Below are 15,796 nucleotides of genomic sequence, written 5' to 3'. Positions count from 1 at the left end.
CTCTGTAAAAATCTGGGCTTGCATGTGAATAGCCTTCAGAAGACCTACCTTCCAGGGGGTACATTGCAGTGTCACCTTAGACGACTCCTTCACCCTAATGTTGTTCAGTTACCAGGCTCTATTAGCTCAGTATTGCTTGTAAAGGAAATAAGGTTATGACTTGCCCAGGCTCAACAGGTATGACTTGCCCAGGCTTCAAAGCCAGTCAGAAGAATATAAATTTCATGTAATAAAAATTAGTGAGATTTCTCAGCAGAGAGGGGAATTACTAAAAACAATAATCGGGAAGTTATTAGAGCTAGGAAAATGATACGTGAAGTGAGCTTTGGCTTTTGTAGCAGTTTAGATGAGGCGATAGAGCTTGATCCTGTGGTATTGGCAGAGAGAATAAAATGATGGGAAGTCAAAGGTTGATGATAGCTAACATTTCTTGAATGTTCAGTATGTATCAGGTATTGAGATAGGTATATATTTGATACAGATATATAGGTTTACTTAATATAGAAGGCTTAACAGTTAAAGCAAAATACATGATTTTAGGAAGCAAACACAGATAGTCTTTGAAAGCAGTTTACAAGGAAAATCTGAAACGCTGCGTGGAAGCCCTGTGGAATTGGAACTACTGTAGAAGTGATAGCATTGATCGGAATGTTAAATTTGGCATAATTTGGTCAGGTTGACTATTTTCAAGTCTGCTATTCTGTTTACAGTACAGATGGCACATGTAATTTGGGGACTGGTCATGATGGTAATGAATGGAGCTCTGTCATTCTACTAATCCACTCCCCTCTCCTTCTCTCCCACTTAGGTGGTAAATTCACTCCAGCAGCAACCTCAGGCTGCATCTCCTTCAGTACCAGAGCCCCACTCTTTGACTCCAGTGGCTCAGGCAGATCCCCTCGTGAGAAGACAGCGAGTACAGGACCTTATGGCGCAAATGCAGGGACCCTATAATTTCATACAGGTAGGTGAAGTTTAGTGAAACACTATTAACAGAAAATTTAAGTGTTTACATTGTTTAGCTTCACTCCATTATATCCTAACTTGCAGGATTCAATGCTGGATTTTGAAAACCAGACCCTTGATCCTGCCATTGTATCTGCACAGCCTATGAATCCAGCACAGAACATGGATATACCGCAGCTGGTTTGCCCTCCAGGTACATTTTTATGTGAGAAATAAAGTATAGAGCCAATGCTTTCAGGTTTTATTAAGTTTGTGAAAACTAATTTTTTTCTTTTTAATGCTTGCTTTTAGATCTTGTATCTTTTTTTCCCCCTTGTTGGAGAGGTAATTAGGTTTACTTGTTTATTTTATTTTTAGAGGAGGTACTGGGGATTGAACCCAGGACCCTGAGTATGTTAAGCATGCACGCTACCACTTGACCTATACCCTCCTGCCTTGTATCTTTTAATTTGATAAGAAATGTTACTGTTTTTTCCTATAGTAAGAACATTAGCTGTAGTTCCATCACTGAACACACCAACACCCAGAAATGGAACATTACCAGTACCCCAGAAGCCTACTTGTCTTCCCTTTCAGGCACTACTTAACCTCTTTCCCTACCTCGTAGTAACCACTTCCTGACATGTAAAACTGACCTGTTTTTCCTCTTTTTTGTGTATAAGTGAAATTTTGCTTGGCTTTTTAAATTTGAAAATTAATCTAGGAATAAAAATAATAGAAGTGTCGTTCTCTGAAGGATGATTGCAGCTTTTTAGGAAAATTTCTGAATATTTTATTACTTTGAAAATGAGATGCAATAGTGAAGTGGGTAAGTGAATGCTTAAGAGGAAAGGGGAAGAGGTAGACCAGAAGACTGCTGAAGCTTCAAACTCTTAACTAGTCTTACACCATTATTTGAAACGGCAGCACACTAAACAGGGTTGGTGACTTGTATTGAGTTAACTGGAGTATCTCTTTAGGACCATTAGTAATTTTGAGTTTTGTAAAACCTTTCCCAGAGCATGTCAGCATTAAGGGCATAATAGTGGAAGCATTTATAAAGTAACACACTTAATGTTGTTAATCTTAAATGTCATAAAAGGAGTTGCTGGTAAAATGTTTAATGAACAGTTAATATGGTAAGGAAGTTAGCATTTCTCTAAAGTAGAGGAAGCTCATCTCTACTAGGAATTAGAAAACAGATGAGGGAATCAAAGTTACTAGTGTTCGTTTTTTGAGCTCTACTAGAGGAAGAAAATAACAGTTTTCTTAGCTGTGCCAGTCAACAAATGTAGAACTGATGTAACCTATAAAGCTAGTTAGATATTCAGGTAATGCTGAGTCCACTAAACCCTCTGGTAAAAACCAGTGATTTCCAAATGACTGACCAAAGATACTGTATTTTTGACTATTTAAACATGGTTTGGGAGGGGAGTGGAAGGATGGTAGGTTGGCAATAATATGCCCATTGAGTTGAATATAGGTTTTTTAAAGATATATATGTATATATATTTTATCCTGTGGAAACATTTGAAATTATACTGAAAGTTGATAATGTTAAAATGTTACTGAATATTATCTATCTAATAAAGTCTTAAGAGTAATGCTACTTTATAGTTAGTTTTAAAAGGCTTTTTCATGGAAAGCACTGGCATTGATTATCATTTTTTTCTGTATCTTATTGTCAGTACTATCTCACTAACATCTGATGTTAACCTTTGCAAAACAAAGTGAAAGCCCTTGTGACAGTTGACTATCAATTAATTGAAAATACCCACTTGAAAGCTAAAATCCTACTTACACTTCCCCATTTAGTTTCATGATTGCTAAAAAGTTTATTTAGGATTTGGCTATAGAAATTTGACTTTACCAAACAAGTAAAACATCTCTGAAGAGATTTGATTTTGTATAACAGTATTTTTTTGGGTCAATTTTGCAGTTCATTCTGAATCTAGACTTGCTCAACCTAATCAAGTTTCTGTACAACCAGAAGCTACACAGGTAAGAGTGATAATGTTTTTGCAGGTTTGTTTTTAATCAGTTCTTGGGTCTCTTAGTTTATGAAAGCCAGGTATGAATTTGATCAGTGTCCAAATCTGGCATGGGTAGCCATCAGCCTTTATTTCCATGTTAACATTTAGTTTTCTTTTGATGAACTAAAATTTTTTTTGTTAATCCTGTGTTCTGTAATTATAGTGAAGGAAGGAGATTTTTAATTTTGAACTGAGAATTTGAGAAAACATTTTAGATGTCATAATCCTAAAATTTAGTGTAGTTGTTACCATCTTAGAAGCATTTGTGGGGAACTTAATAACTGGACTAGGGTTTATTTAACTTTGAGCTTTAATAGTATATGTATTTTTGCAGTTGTTAGGTTCTATAGTCTCTTTTACAGGTATATCTTTCTTAGCTCTTTATGTATTAGAGTTGGTTTTTAACAGAATGAAGCTTTGATTTACTTCTTTGTAGGTTCCTTTGGTTTCATCTACAAGTGAGGGATATACAGGATCTCAACCCTTGTACCAGCCTTCTCATGCTACAGAGCAACGACCACAAAAGGAATCAATTGATCAGATTCAGGCAAGTTCTGTTACCAGGTTATACAAACTCGATGAGGCACTTGTACATGAATTGGATGAAGGTAAATAACTGTTAATATAGTGTCTCTTCTTTTTGGACCTAATGCGCTATATAGTGTTTTTATTTCATAAAATAGTTTGGTTAACATCTGTATGGGTAGTAGACTTGGCTTAGTTTACCACTAAAGTGCATCTGTTCACTTTGTGTTTAGGCAACAATCTCTTTAAATACAGACCAGACTACAGCAGCATCATCCCTTCCTGCTGCTTCTCAGCCTCAGGTGTTCCAGGCTGGGACAAGCAAACCATTACATAGCAGTGGAATCAACGTAAATGCCGCTCCATTCCAATCCATGCAGACGGTAAGCAAATTAGTTTAACTGACATTTAAGTGCCTGGTGTATACTGTCTTCATGCTAAAGTCTCAGCAAAAAGTCTTTAACTTTGTGCTTGAGTCTGCACCTACCCTTACTGTAAGGTATATTTAATTGAACATAAACTCATTTTTTCTGTTCCAGAGATAAATTTGCATCTCTGGAGTTATGTGCCCACGTCCTGTTCTGTAGTTTTACCCTTTTGATTTTATTAACACAATTTTAAACATGTTAAAAAGTAGACTAATAAAACATCTCTATATATAGATCATTACCTAGATTTAACAATTATTTATATTTTGCTCTATTTGCGTAATCTTTTATTTTACTGAAGGGTATCTCAAAGTGAGTGAATAGACATTATTATGATACGTTACCTTGGTTCTTCAGTAAGCATCTCTAAATCGCAGAATTTCTAGAAAATGATGATAGTGAAAATACTGTGATTGATGGGATACAGCTGAAACAGTGCTCAGGAGCATTCAGAAGAGTTAAATACTTAAAATACTTAACTTTTGATTAAAATATCAATAAAAATAAACTAATTTAAATACTCAATTTAAAGTTCATAAATTTAATTTCTGTGATATATCAGGTTTGCATCTTTTGAAAGGAATTCTCATTTATAATAGCATTTCTGAGGCTTCTGATTATGTCATTTTAGATTTTTAATCCCCATTTATACTTTGCTTTAAGTGCTGTATGGTTTTCATGTATGTACCTACACTGAAGTGCATTAATTGTGGGATTTGTGTGTGTGTATGTGATGTCTGAGACTTCTTTAATGCTCTTTATTTATGTTTCAGGTAAAACCATCATTGAGATCTGCCATGTTAAAAGTAGGAAAATGATTAGCATAAAGGCAGGAACTAATCATTTATTTTATTTACTTACAGGTGTTCAATATGAATGCCCCAGTTCCTCCTGTTAATGAACCAGAAACTTTAAAACAGCAAAACCAGTACCAGGCCAGTTACAACCAGAGTTTTTCCAGTCAGCCTCACCAAGTGGAACAAACAGAGCTTCAGCAAGAACAGCTTCAAACAGGTAGGAAAACCAGTGTGACTTCCTTGGCCACTTGCTTTCCAGTGCAGTTACTGACAGCGTTAGAGGAGTTTGAGAGCGGCGGTGTCCAAGAGTTTTTGTTTTGGTATTAGACTGTATGAATTTTTCATGCTGGTCCTGAGTAAGCAAGTCCGTGTTTGCTGTATGTGAATTATGTGCAGTTTTTGGAGGACTTACACCCATTTTTCTTTGGTTAGTGAGTTTTCTTAATACCCGATTTCATTATGTAGTTTTAGTGGAATTAAACTTGTTCAAGTTATGATCAGCTTTGCTTTTAATTGCTAACTAATTGAAGCCTGCTGGCATGATACCTGGCAGCAAATTAGTTACACAAAGTTAAGAAGTAATAAAGGAGTTGGTGTGGCTGCATTTGGGTGGACTAGGTTGAAACAAAGTTCTTGTTGGCAAGTAAGGCTGTAATTTGGCCAGTTCCAATACCTATTACAATGGTAATGTAGATAGAGATATTTTAGATTACTAAATTTTTAAGACATGAAATACTTTTTTAGGCCTTTGGTTATTTCATTCTTAGGAGTTTTAATTGAAATCCCACAACAAACTAGCAAACCCTGTTAAGAATCATAGTTAATAGTTTAATTTTACCAGACTGATGAAAATAGCTATGAAATTTCCTAATTGTCCAATTTCTTGATTGACCTGGGTCAACACTGATTTTTCTTACATATTCTAGTAGTAGTTAGCATCACTAATCAGTAGGGAGGTTTAAACAACCATAATCTGATAGAAATTTGTCAGTATGCTATCTGTGCTCAGCTTCTGAATGGTAAAACTGGGCTTCTTGCTCTCAGGCTCCTTTAATTATTCATTGCCATGTTTTGGCACATCTTGGAGATACTGCGGGTTTGGTTCCAGACCAAATGAATATCTCAATAAAGCAAGTCACACCAATTTTTTGGTTTCCTAGTACATATAAAAATTCCGTTTACACTAAATTGTGGTCTGTTAGGTGCACAATAGCATTATGTTTTAAAAAAGCAATGTACATGCCTTAATTAAAAAATAATTGCCAAAAAATGTTAACCATCCTCTAAGCCTTCAGTGAGTTGTAGTAGTAACATAAAAGATTGTTGATCACAGATCACCATAACAAATACAGTAAGAAACAGTTGGATATATTGTGAGAATTACTGAAATGTGACACAGACATGAAGGGAGCAATGCTGTTGGGGATAAAATGGCACCAGTAGACTTGCTCTACACAAGGTTGCCACAGACCTTTAGTTTGTAAAAAATGTGGTGACTGAAGTGCAGTAAAGAGAAGCACAGTAAAACAAAGTGTGCCTGGACTTGTTAAGTTGGTTGTGGAGCTGATATTTTTGGGGCTTTAGACATTAAGCTGACATGCTTGCTATTTTACTTTTTTTTTTCAGCTGGTGTAATGAAATTTAAAATTATTGTATATCATTTGATTTAATTAGTTTTGTTCTTTATGTCAGTTGATTTCAGGCTGTCTTGTTCTTGGAGTCTACCTGACTTTAATTGACTATGAAGCACTCAAGCTAGATAACATTTTGTTACCATTTCAAAATATACATTATTTATGAAAATTATCTTCATAACATTTATAGACACTTCCAGTAAAAAGTAAAGTCAGCCCATATGCTTTGCTTAAACCACACCACTCTAATCTAGGCAGCCATCATCACGTATCTGGAGTATTGCCGTTACCTCCCTTGACTCTTGTTTTAGCACAGTCTGTTCTCCACACAGTAGCCAAAGTGATTATTTTAAAATGTAAATCAGGTGTCTCTCTCCTGTTCAGAATCTCCCAGTGACTTCCAATTACATTTAGAAAAGAAATCCAAAGTCTTTACCTTGGTTTACAAGATCCTAAGTGATCTGGCCCCTGCCTTGATCCCTGTTGTATATCCTGTTTTCTTCCTGATGTGCCCACACGAGCCACAAATGCAAGTTCTCTCCCTTCTCAGGGCCTTTATACTTTCTTCTGATGTTGGCCGGCTTGCTTCTTGACTTTTAGGTCTGCGCTCAGATATCACCTCATAGAGACCTTTCCTTCATTGTCTTGTCCAAATAATGTGTTCACATTGGTCACTTATTTACCCTACTTTGGTGTTTTCCTTTTCACTTATTACCTGACACAATGTAGATATTTTTACTTTTAATGTATATTTTATTCACTTATTTCCCATTATTAAAACTTCCTTATGGACAAGGATTATGTATTGGCAACTGATACATCCCTTGTGTCTAGAACCATGGCTGGCATGTTGAGGACATTTGGATATTTGTTGAACAAGTCAGTGTATCCCATCCCCCCAGAAGTTTTGTTTTAATTTGAATTAGCATCTAGTCAGGAGTAACACAGAGATAGGATCTGGCAAGGATCTTTGGCCATTTTTAATGGACTAGTGTTTGTTTTATAAACATTTAAATAGGGATTCTGGTATTTTGAAATAAAGATCACACTTTAATTGTTCTGCTTTGAGTTTCTTGCAGTGAGATTTGACCAAGATTAATAAAATTCTTATTGATAAAAAGTGAGTCAAAAATTCAGTTCTTTTGATTACTTTCTAATTGCATAAGAATGAATCTTTTTAGATAGAAAATGTTATTGGTACTTGTGATATTTGCTTATAATTTACAGTTTTGGGAATGTAGTACAAGGTAATTTATGTAGAAAGACCACACTGTGAATAGTGTATTTGGTCTATAACGTAGTTCAAAAAGGAGCCGTGACCCCTTCTTTTCCTAGGTATTCTCTAGCTTTTTTGTTGCAAAATCAGCATTCTAAGAACTAATAAACCTGGGTTTCTTGAGTATATGAAATAAGTCAGGTAAAGATTTTCAAGAGTCACACCACCTTTTCTCTTTGCCCAAGCATGGGATATTTGGGCTGACTAGAGGCTGCTGACTGTTTTTGTTCCTAGGGTGGGGGCCTTCCTTCAGTCTATACCTTCCTCACCTCCCAAAGATACTGTTTGCACTGTTTTTTTCTCCCCTGTGAAATAAGAACATTCAGGTAATACCAGGAATGTACCTTGGTATTTCATTTTTGAATGCTTCTAGATTTTAGACTTCTCTCCATTGTGGAAGGAGGAGGGGTGCAAGATAGTGTGGGCCTTCTAGAACCTTCCCTTCACTTCAGGGGGTTGAGTGCTAGTGTGAGTACCTTTACCTCTCTTCTAAATTGGCTGTGCTTTAAAAAGTACTTGAAATGGAATCAAACATTAGGAAAAGGGGAGTTATATGTTGAAGGCCACTGCTGAGTTATCTTTGTAATTGAATATTCTACTATATAGCTGCTTAGTTATGGAAGACTATGGCTTTATATGTTTTAATAAGTATTAAGGGAGATTTTAAAAGAAAGGGAGCTATATTTATAATGAAAAGAAATAATAAAATGGTACAAAATGGTGTTTCAGTATATAATATCTTTTGATTATTGTGGTTCTCTTGTGCTAATATAATAGGCAGGTGCTGTCAGAAGATGTTTAATAATACAGCCTTTCAAGTTATTTGGAAGGATAGAATTGTGTGCTCTCACAATATGTGCTTTCAAAAGTTTGGAATTATTGTTGGAGAATTTTATTCCCCTGAGCTTAAAACAAGGGTAGGAGAAAGATAGGGACTTTGTTAATGTGTAGTCTTCTCTATTATTAATATGAAAATTTAAAGACAGGAGACTGTATAAGACGTTTCTTAAGCCAGAAAGCATGTGGAAAAACAGACAAATTATAATGAGATGTGTGTGTGTGCATATATGTATGTATTTTTTTCTTTCCATTGTAGTGGTTGGCACTTACCATGGTTCCCAGGACCAGCCCCATCAAGTGACTGGTAACCATCAGCAGCCTCCCCAGCAGAACACTGGATTTCCACGTAGCAGTCAGCCCTATTACAACAGTCGTGGTGTGTCTCGTGGAGGCTCCCGTGGTGCTCGAGGCTTGATGAATGGATATAGGGGACCTGCTAATGGATTCAGAGGTAAGACAAAACAAAACCCCCCAAAGCAAGTTCATGTTCTTTTCTGATTTGCAAAATATATAGAAATATGTTCTATGGTTTTTAGGAAAAATATGTATCTCTCTGCATTAGCTTCTTAACAATGTAAACAATGTAGTATGTATTGATAATAGTCATTTGAAAGGGTAAAATTGGGACTGAGTATTTTTATTAGGTTCATGTCTGCCACTGTCCTGGAGGGCATATTGCTTTCTATTAATTATCAGACCTTATAGAGATTTATTTTTTGGATTTTGTGTGTGTGTGTGTGTGTATGGATGGGTGAAAATTTGATATTCTAAGGCAGTTAGTACTCATAGAAATGTATGAGCAGATTGGATCAGGATAGGAAATCAGAAATTAGTTTGAATAACTAGCATGGCTTACAGTTTTTCAGTTCTTCCATTGGTCAGTGGTAAGAAGTAAAAATTCCTTCTGAAGATAAAATTGTTTATTTTCTTGTCCTAAATTTTAGGAGGATATGATGGTTACCGCCCTTCATTCTCTAACACTCCAAACAGTGGTTATACACAGTCTCAGTTCAGTGCTCCCCGGGACTACTCTGGCTATCAGCGGGTAGGTAAAATTGTTTTAAAATATAAACCTGACCTAATACCCCAATGAAAGGGGCTAATGTAGTTGCTTGATGGACTTGAGTAACTTGGGGCTAATTTTGTACTTTTGCCCAAGATACTTCTTTGTGGAAAATGATGACTTTTCCTTTTCTTAGCACTCAATATATGTATTCATTAATAGAGTCGGGTAAAAACAATGATTTTCAAGAGCAGAGAAATAAATCTCATTGATTGTTCTTGATAATAATTACAGAATAACTTGTAGCAATGCTATATTTAAATGTATAACAGAATAAGAAAGATTTCTGTATTCTATAAGTATTAAGCTGTAAGAATAGAGATAGGTAAGCATTAAAAAAATTACCTTTTCTTTTTTTCAGTACTAACTAGCTTGTCTTTTAGGATGGATATCAGCAGAATTTCAAGCGAGGCTCTGGGCAGAGTGGACCACGGGGAGCCCCACGAGGTAATATTTTGTGGTGGTGATCCTAGCTCCTAAGTGGAGCTTCTGTTCTGGCCTTGGAAGAGCTGTTCATAGTCTGCATATAGGTTACATGTTAGGAATACATTTATCATTTCCAGATTTGTTGCTAGGGATTAAATGAAATGCTCTGTTCCTAAAACTTATCTTGAACCCAAATTTAATTTTTTGAATGACTTTCCCTGTTATAAACTGTCTTAAAAACTAGAACATTTCTCCTCCTCAGAAAAAGTGTTTTTCCAACTGCAGATTATTTTTCAGGTCCTAAAACCTGCTAAATGTTTTTAGGAAGTACTTACCGAAACATTTTTGTAAGACATTTTTGGAATGAGATTGAACATTTATATAAATTTATTATTCCTCTTTCATTTTTGAAACATGCATATTATATTTTAGGGCCAAAAACCCTTCAATGGCCGGATAAGCCATAGTAACATTTAGAGAACCATTTAGAAGTGATAGAACTAATTGAAATTTCGATGCCTTTTGGACCACTATTAGTGATACAAATGTCAAATTATTTGTGACTTTTAACAAAACCTCCAAATTCCTAACTTACAGAACTAAACTCAAAAATGACAAGTTTTAAGAATTTTTGGTTTTGTCCATTACATAGGAAAACTACTTCCTTCCTGGGACATAAGTCAGTCTATCTAACAGAGGTAGCATTTCATAAGATCTGAAGTTCTAAATGGTTCTCTGATTTGAGAGAAGTTAAGTTGAATAGGTTTCCCCTAGATATTGGCCATAACGTGTACAAAATGTGTATCAAGGAGGAATTACAAAGTACTTTGATTTTGATGCTAGTACAAACTGGCCAGCAAAAAGGTGCATTTTTTTTTTTAATCAATGGATCACTTGGGAATTATACTGACTTGAAGTATCAAAGGATATTTGCATGTGAATGTGGGTTATGTTCTTTCTTACCTTGTAGCGTATTCTATGAAAGTTAAGTTGACTGGTAGCTAAAAATCTGTTTTAACAGCATGTAAAAAGTTACTTTATTTGTTACAAGTCATTATACGATTTTGAATGTTATGTAGTTTCTTTTTAACAGTTTAGGTAATAAGGTCTGTTTTTCATTCTGGTGCTTTTATTAATTTTGATAGTATGATGTTACTTACTACTGAAATGTAAGCTAGAGTGTACACTAGAATGTAAGCTCCATGAGAGCAGGTACCTTGTCTGTCTTCACTGCTGTATCTATTTTCAACGCCTGATGACAGTGCCTGGCACATAGTAGGCACTCAATAAATACTTGTTGAATGAATGAATGAATGAGTACTGGTGGAATACTCCATTAGCTCTACTCTTCTTTTAGCTAGAGAACATGAGCAAATTTGCGCATGACAACTTCCAGAACAGGTGAAACTTGAACACTGAAGAATTGACCTCTTAAACCTATTAATGTGGTGACAGGCTGCCCACATGCTTCTTCAGGGGCAAATCTGCTTGAAGGCAAAACAAATAATATTTGAAAGAAAAACCAAATGCCATTTTTGTCTTCTAGGTCGTGGAGGGCCCCCAAGACCCAACAGAGGGATGCCGCAAATGAACACTCAGCAAGTGAATTAATCTGATTCACAGGATTATGTTTAATCGCCAAAAACACACTGGCCAGTGTACCATAATATGTTACCAGAAGAGTTATTATCTATTTGTTCTCCCTTTCAGGAAACTTATTGTAAAGGGACTGTTTTCATCCCATAAAGACAGGACTACAGTTGTCAGCTTTATATTACCTGGATATGGAAGGAAACTATTTTTACTCTGCATGTTCTGTCCTAAGCGTCATCTTGAGCCTTGCACATGATACTCAAATTCCTCACCCTTGCTTAGGAGTAAAACAGTATACTTTACAGGGTAATATCTCCATAATTATTTGAAGTGGCTTGGAAAAAGCAAGATTGACATTTGACATTGGATAAAATCTACAAATCAGCCCTAGACTTATTCAATGGTAATTGAAAAACTAAAATATTTCCCTTGAAAGGAAGATGGAAGGAGTGGAGTGTGGTTTGGCAGAACAACTGCTTTTCACAGCTTTCCAGTTAAATTGGAGCACTGAACGTTTAGATGCATACTAAATTATGCATGGGTCCTTAATCACACATATGAGGCTGGCCACAAGCCTTAGGCTTTAACACAGCACTATTCATCCTCTGGTCAGATGACTGTGGTTAAAAACACATGTAAATTGCTTTTTAACAGCTGATACTGTATAAGACAAAGCCAAAACGCAAAATTAGGCTTTGATTGGCACTTTTCGAAAAATATGCAACAAATAATGGATGTACTCTGGATGGCCGCTACTGTACTTAATGTGAAATTATTTAGATACCTTTTTGAACACTTAAAAGTTTCTCTGACAATGACTTTTGTAAGGATTGGTACTATATATCATTCCTTATGATGTACATTGTCTGTCACTAATCCTTGGATCTTGCTGTATTATCACCTAAATTGGTACAGGTACTGATGAAAATCTCTAATGGATAATCGTAACACTCTTGGTCACATGTTTTTCCTGCAGCCTGAAAGTTTTTAAAAGAAAAAGATACCAAATGCCTGCTGCTACCACCTTTTTAAATTGCTATCTTTTGAAAAGCACCAGTATGTGTTTTAGATTGATTTCCCTATTTTAGGGAAATGACAGTCAGTAGTTTCAGTTCTGATGGTATAAGCAAACAAATAAAACGTGTTTATAAAAGTCGTATCTTGAAACACTGGTGTTCAACAGCTAGCAGCTTATGTGGTTCACTCCATGGCAGTTAGTGTTAAAAATTTTTATGGTTATCTCCAACAGCTATTTCTGTAGTACCTGCACTTTTGTCTAACCTTAACTGAATTACCCTTTTCTCATGGAGGTATTTATATTCAAAGTGGTGATTCCTTCCCTTAGATGTACAGGGACAGTCCCAAGTTTGATGGAGATGGACAGGTTAGTAATTTATGTACTAAGTTGAAATTTGTGCTAGCAGTTGGAGCACTAGTTCTGTGTGCCTATGAACTCAATGCTGCTTGTATCCCACTTTGACTTCATGGAGAATTAATCCCATCTATTAAGCAAAGGCTACTAAGATAATGGTATTTTCTGTGCAGAAATTGAATTTTCTTTCCAGCCTTTAGCTAAGGAATTTTTCCAGTAGGTGCTCAGCTACTTAAAGAAACAAACAAACCTATAAAACTATTCTCAAACATTCATCATTAGACAACTGGAGTTTTTGCTGGCTTTGTAACCTAAAATGAATAGGCTATTGAACATTCCACATTCAAAAGTTTTGTAGGGTGTTGGGGAAGGGGGGGGTTCGTCAATGTTTATTTTAAAATAAAATAAGTTCTTGACTTTTCTCATGTGTGGTTGTGGTACATCATATTGGAAGGGTTATCTGTTTACTTTTGCAAATAAGTATTTCTTCTGCTAGCACCTCCCCTTGTGTGCTTTAAATGACATCTGCCTGGGATGTACCACAACCATATGTTTGCTATATTTTAGGGGGATAGACAAAATATTCATGGCTTACTGGGTAATCCCTAGATGATATATGCTTACAATCCTATATATAAAACTAAATTTGCTATAAAACTAAATTTGCTATTTGTGTAGAAAATAATTTCATGACATTTAAAATCAAAATTGAAGTAAGTTCTTTATACAGTGATCTCTATGAACCAGTTCAGAGATGGTATGCGGGAGAAATGCTTTCTAGGTTTCAGACTTCTATGCATTAGTGCAGATGTTGTGAATGTGTAAAGGTGTTAGTTTTGATTATTTCTATGTATGTTTTTAAAAGAATCGTTTGTTCTTTCTGAAATATTATACCTTTTTGGCATTCTACCATTGCAGTCTAAATCTAAAGCTTTTATGCCTCAATTCAGACTATATTTTTTAAAGGAGTGCCTCATAATGGGGCAGAGAACTTTTTAAAAAGTCCCATTAAGATCTAAGTCTTGGTACTAAGTGTTCTGTATACTATGTGAATACTTGTCCTACCTGCAGAAGGCCTTCTGTTTGGTCAAATGCATATTCTAGCAGAGTTGAAAGGAAATCATTGTCACAATGTGGCACTGTAGCTTCTTGGTATAGCAAGACTCCATATGTGAAGTCCTTTCGTAAATGCACAGTATCAGTCATCTCATGTGGATAATGAGACTTCTATTTTAAAGCTTTAAGGTAGAGTGTCATTGATTACCTTGGTTAGGGCAATTTTATTTTCAGATCCTAATATCCCTAAAGAATATGGAAGTTTTTCCGATCATTGTATCTTGATATTAAAACAAAATCCGTTAAATATTTTTAATCAGTTAGCTTCTACAGTTCTTCTGCTCCTATATATATACAACTCTGTTATGTGGGAGACTTCACTTGGAGACTTGAAAATGTTTATTCTCAGAAGGCTCATTAACTGAGGTGTTCTGTGGACAACCAATTCTTTAAACGTAGAAGGTGGTTGAGTAGTCATCCTCCTAAGTGTCTTGGGGAATTTGTACTGTTGTATTTTCAGTAATATGTCTTTATTGGGGGAATGGGATACAGACAGGTAAGCACAGTTAAACCCTTTCATCTTTCAGCTCCTGAATCCCCATCCCACTTGAGTTCATATTAAGCACTCTAGGAAGTTTTATTGACTATATAGTTATATATAAAAGAATCAGTATTGCCCTTGAGTTTATCCCTTCTAAAGAGTTAATGGGGAGGGAAACTCCTCAGGAATATGAAAGTAATTTGTTAAGGCTCATCTATCTATACCCTTTCCCATTTTGAATTCTATAAAAAAAAAAACTGGAAGAGACTAGTGAATGTTTTAAATTACATTAGATTAAATCATATTAAAACCTTATATCTTACTGTCCTTGAGTGAAGTTTGCTTTAGTTGTATATACCATCCAGCAAAGCTCTAAGTGAAGAAGTGGTGCTTGTGAGAGAAGAGGAAAAAAGCTTAAATCCCTGGTAGCCTTGCCTAACTTACTTGTGAGACCACTTACATTCTTCTCAGTTAGGATTTTAATACCTTACTCTAACAGCTGCTCTGAAGCCTAATCCAGTCCCATGCAGAGGACTGGCCCTTTGCGTGTAAGTTGTGAAAGACCACCTAATTTAGTAAAGACAATTTTTAGTGTTGTTTTTTGGTTTTCTTTAAGTACTGTATTTATTTTAGGGAGCCGCTGTATTAAGTTTGGGTACTTTCTGAAAGGCCATCATTCCAAGCACTAAATATTCAGTAGTGACAAAATTACTGTAGTTCCAGCTTTTATCGAACAGTCTAGTCAAAGATACTGACATGATGACAGTAAAGTACAGTAAATGCAATGATGGAGCAACATGGTTGATGATAGATATTAAGGCCATGACTGATAGGATATGACCTGGTCAAAATGATGAGGAAAGACTTTTTTTGAAAGGGCTTAAACTAAGACTTGAAGGATGAGGAGTAGTAAAACTAGGTAAAGGAGGGGAGAGAACTGGGTCCAAGTCCAATCTTCAGTGACTTAGAAAGGCTATCTGGCTCAAGTAAAAAGAGTACAGATTTAATAGAGCTAGAGAGAAGCTGAAGCAACAGGTAAGGGCTACTGTGGATGGCTTTATAGTTGTATTCCATGTTAAGTTTTGTTTCTTAACAGTTGGAAACTCCTGAAGATTTTTAAGCTCTGTATATAGGGGGTGGAGTTGGTGGGGGTAAGGATGGTGGGTCACCTAATAAAATTGCTATTTAAGAATTCTCAGTGCAGTGTTGAGAACAAAATATAAGGGGCAAGAGATGGCTATTGGAGTGGCCCATGTAAGAAATGATT

The 15,796-nt window shown here is 35.7% G+C and overlaps 1 protein-coding gene across 1 annotated transcript in view; it reads left to right on the top strand.

The window, feature by feature from the left end:
- The window catches only part of CAPRIN1 (cell cycle associated protein 1), a 34,988-nt gene extending 20,132 nt beyond the window's left edge, over positions 1–14,856 (top strand). Inside the window, exons 10-19 of the mRNA XM_074372184.1 lie at positions 809–964; positions 1,051–1,159; positions 2,885–2,946; positions 3,415–3,525; positions 3,737–3,886; positions 4,795–4,945; positions 8,735–8,929; positions 9,423–9,523; positions 9,925–9,988; positions 11,514–14,856. Coding sequence (XP_074228285.1) covers positions 809–964; positions 1,051–1,159; positions 2,885–2,946; positions 3,415–3,525; positions 3,737–3,886; positions 4,795–4,945; positions 8,735–8,929; positions 9,423–9,523; positions 9,925–9,988; positions 11,514–11,578 — 1,164 coding nt within the window. The 3' untranslated portion in view covers positions 11,579–14,856. The remainder of the gene's footprint in view (positions 1–808; positions 965–1,050; positions 1,160–2,884; positions 2,947–3,414; positions 3,526–3,736; positions 3,887–4,794; positions 4,946–8,734; positions 8,930–9,422; positions 9,524–9,924; positions 9,989–11,513) is intronic.
- Positions 14,857–15,796: the final 940 nt, after the last annotated feature.

The sequence above is a fragment of the Camelus bactrianus genome, chromosome 10, assembly GCF_048773025.1.
Source record: "Camelus bactrianus isolate YW-2024 breed Bactrian camel chromosome 10, ASM4877302v1, whole genome shotgun sequence".
In the NCBI taxonomy this organism is placed as follows: Eukaryota; Metazoa; Chordata; class Mammalia; order Artiodactyla; family Camelidae; genus Camelus; species Camelus bactrianus.
The sequence above is the reverse complement of the archived record's forward strand: the minus strand, read 5'-3'. Positions and strand labels throughout refer to the sequence as shown.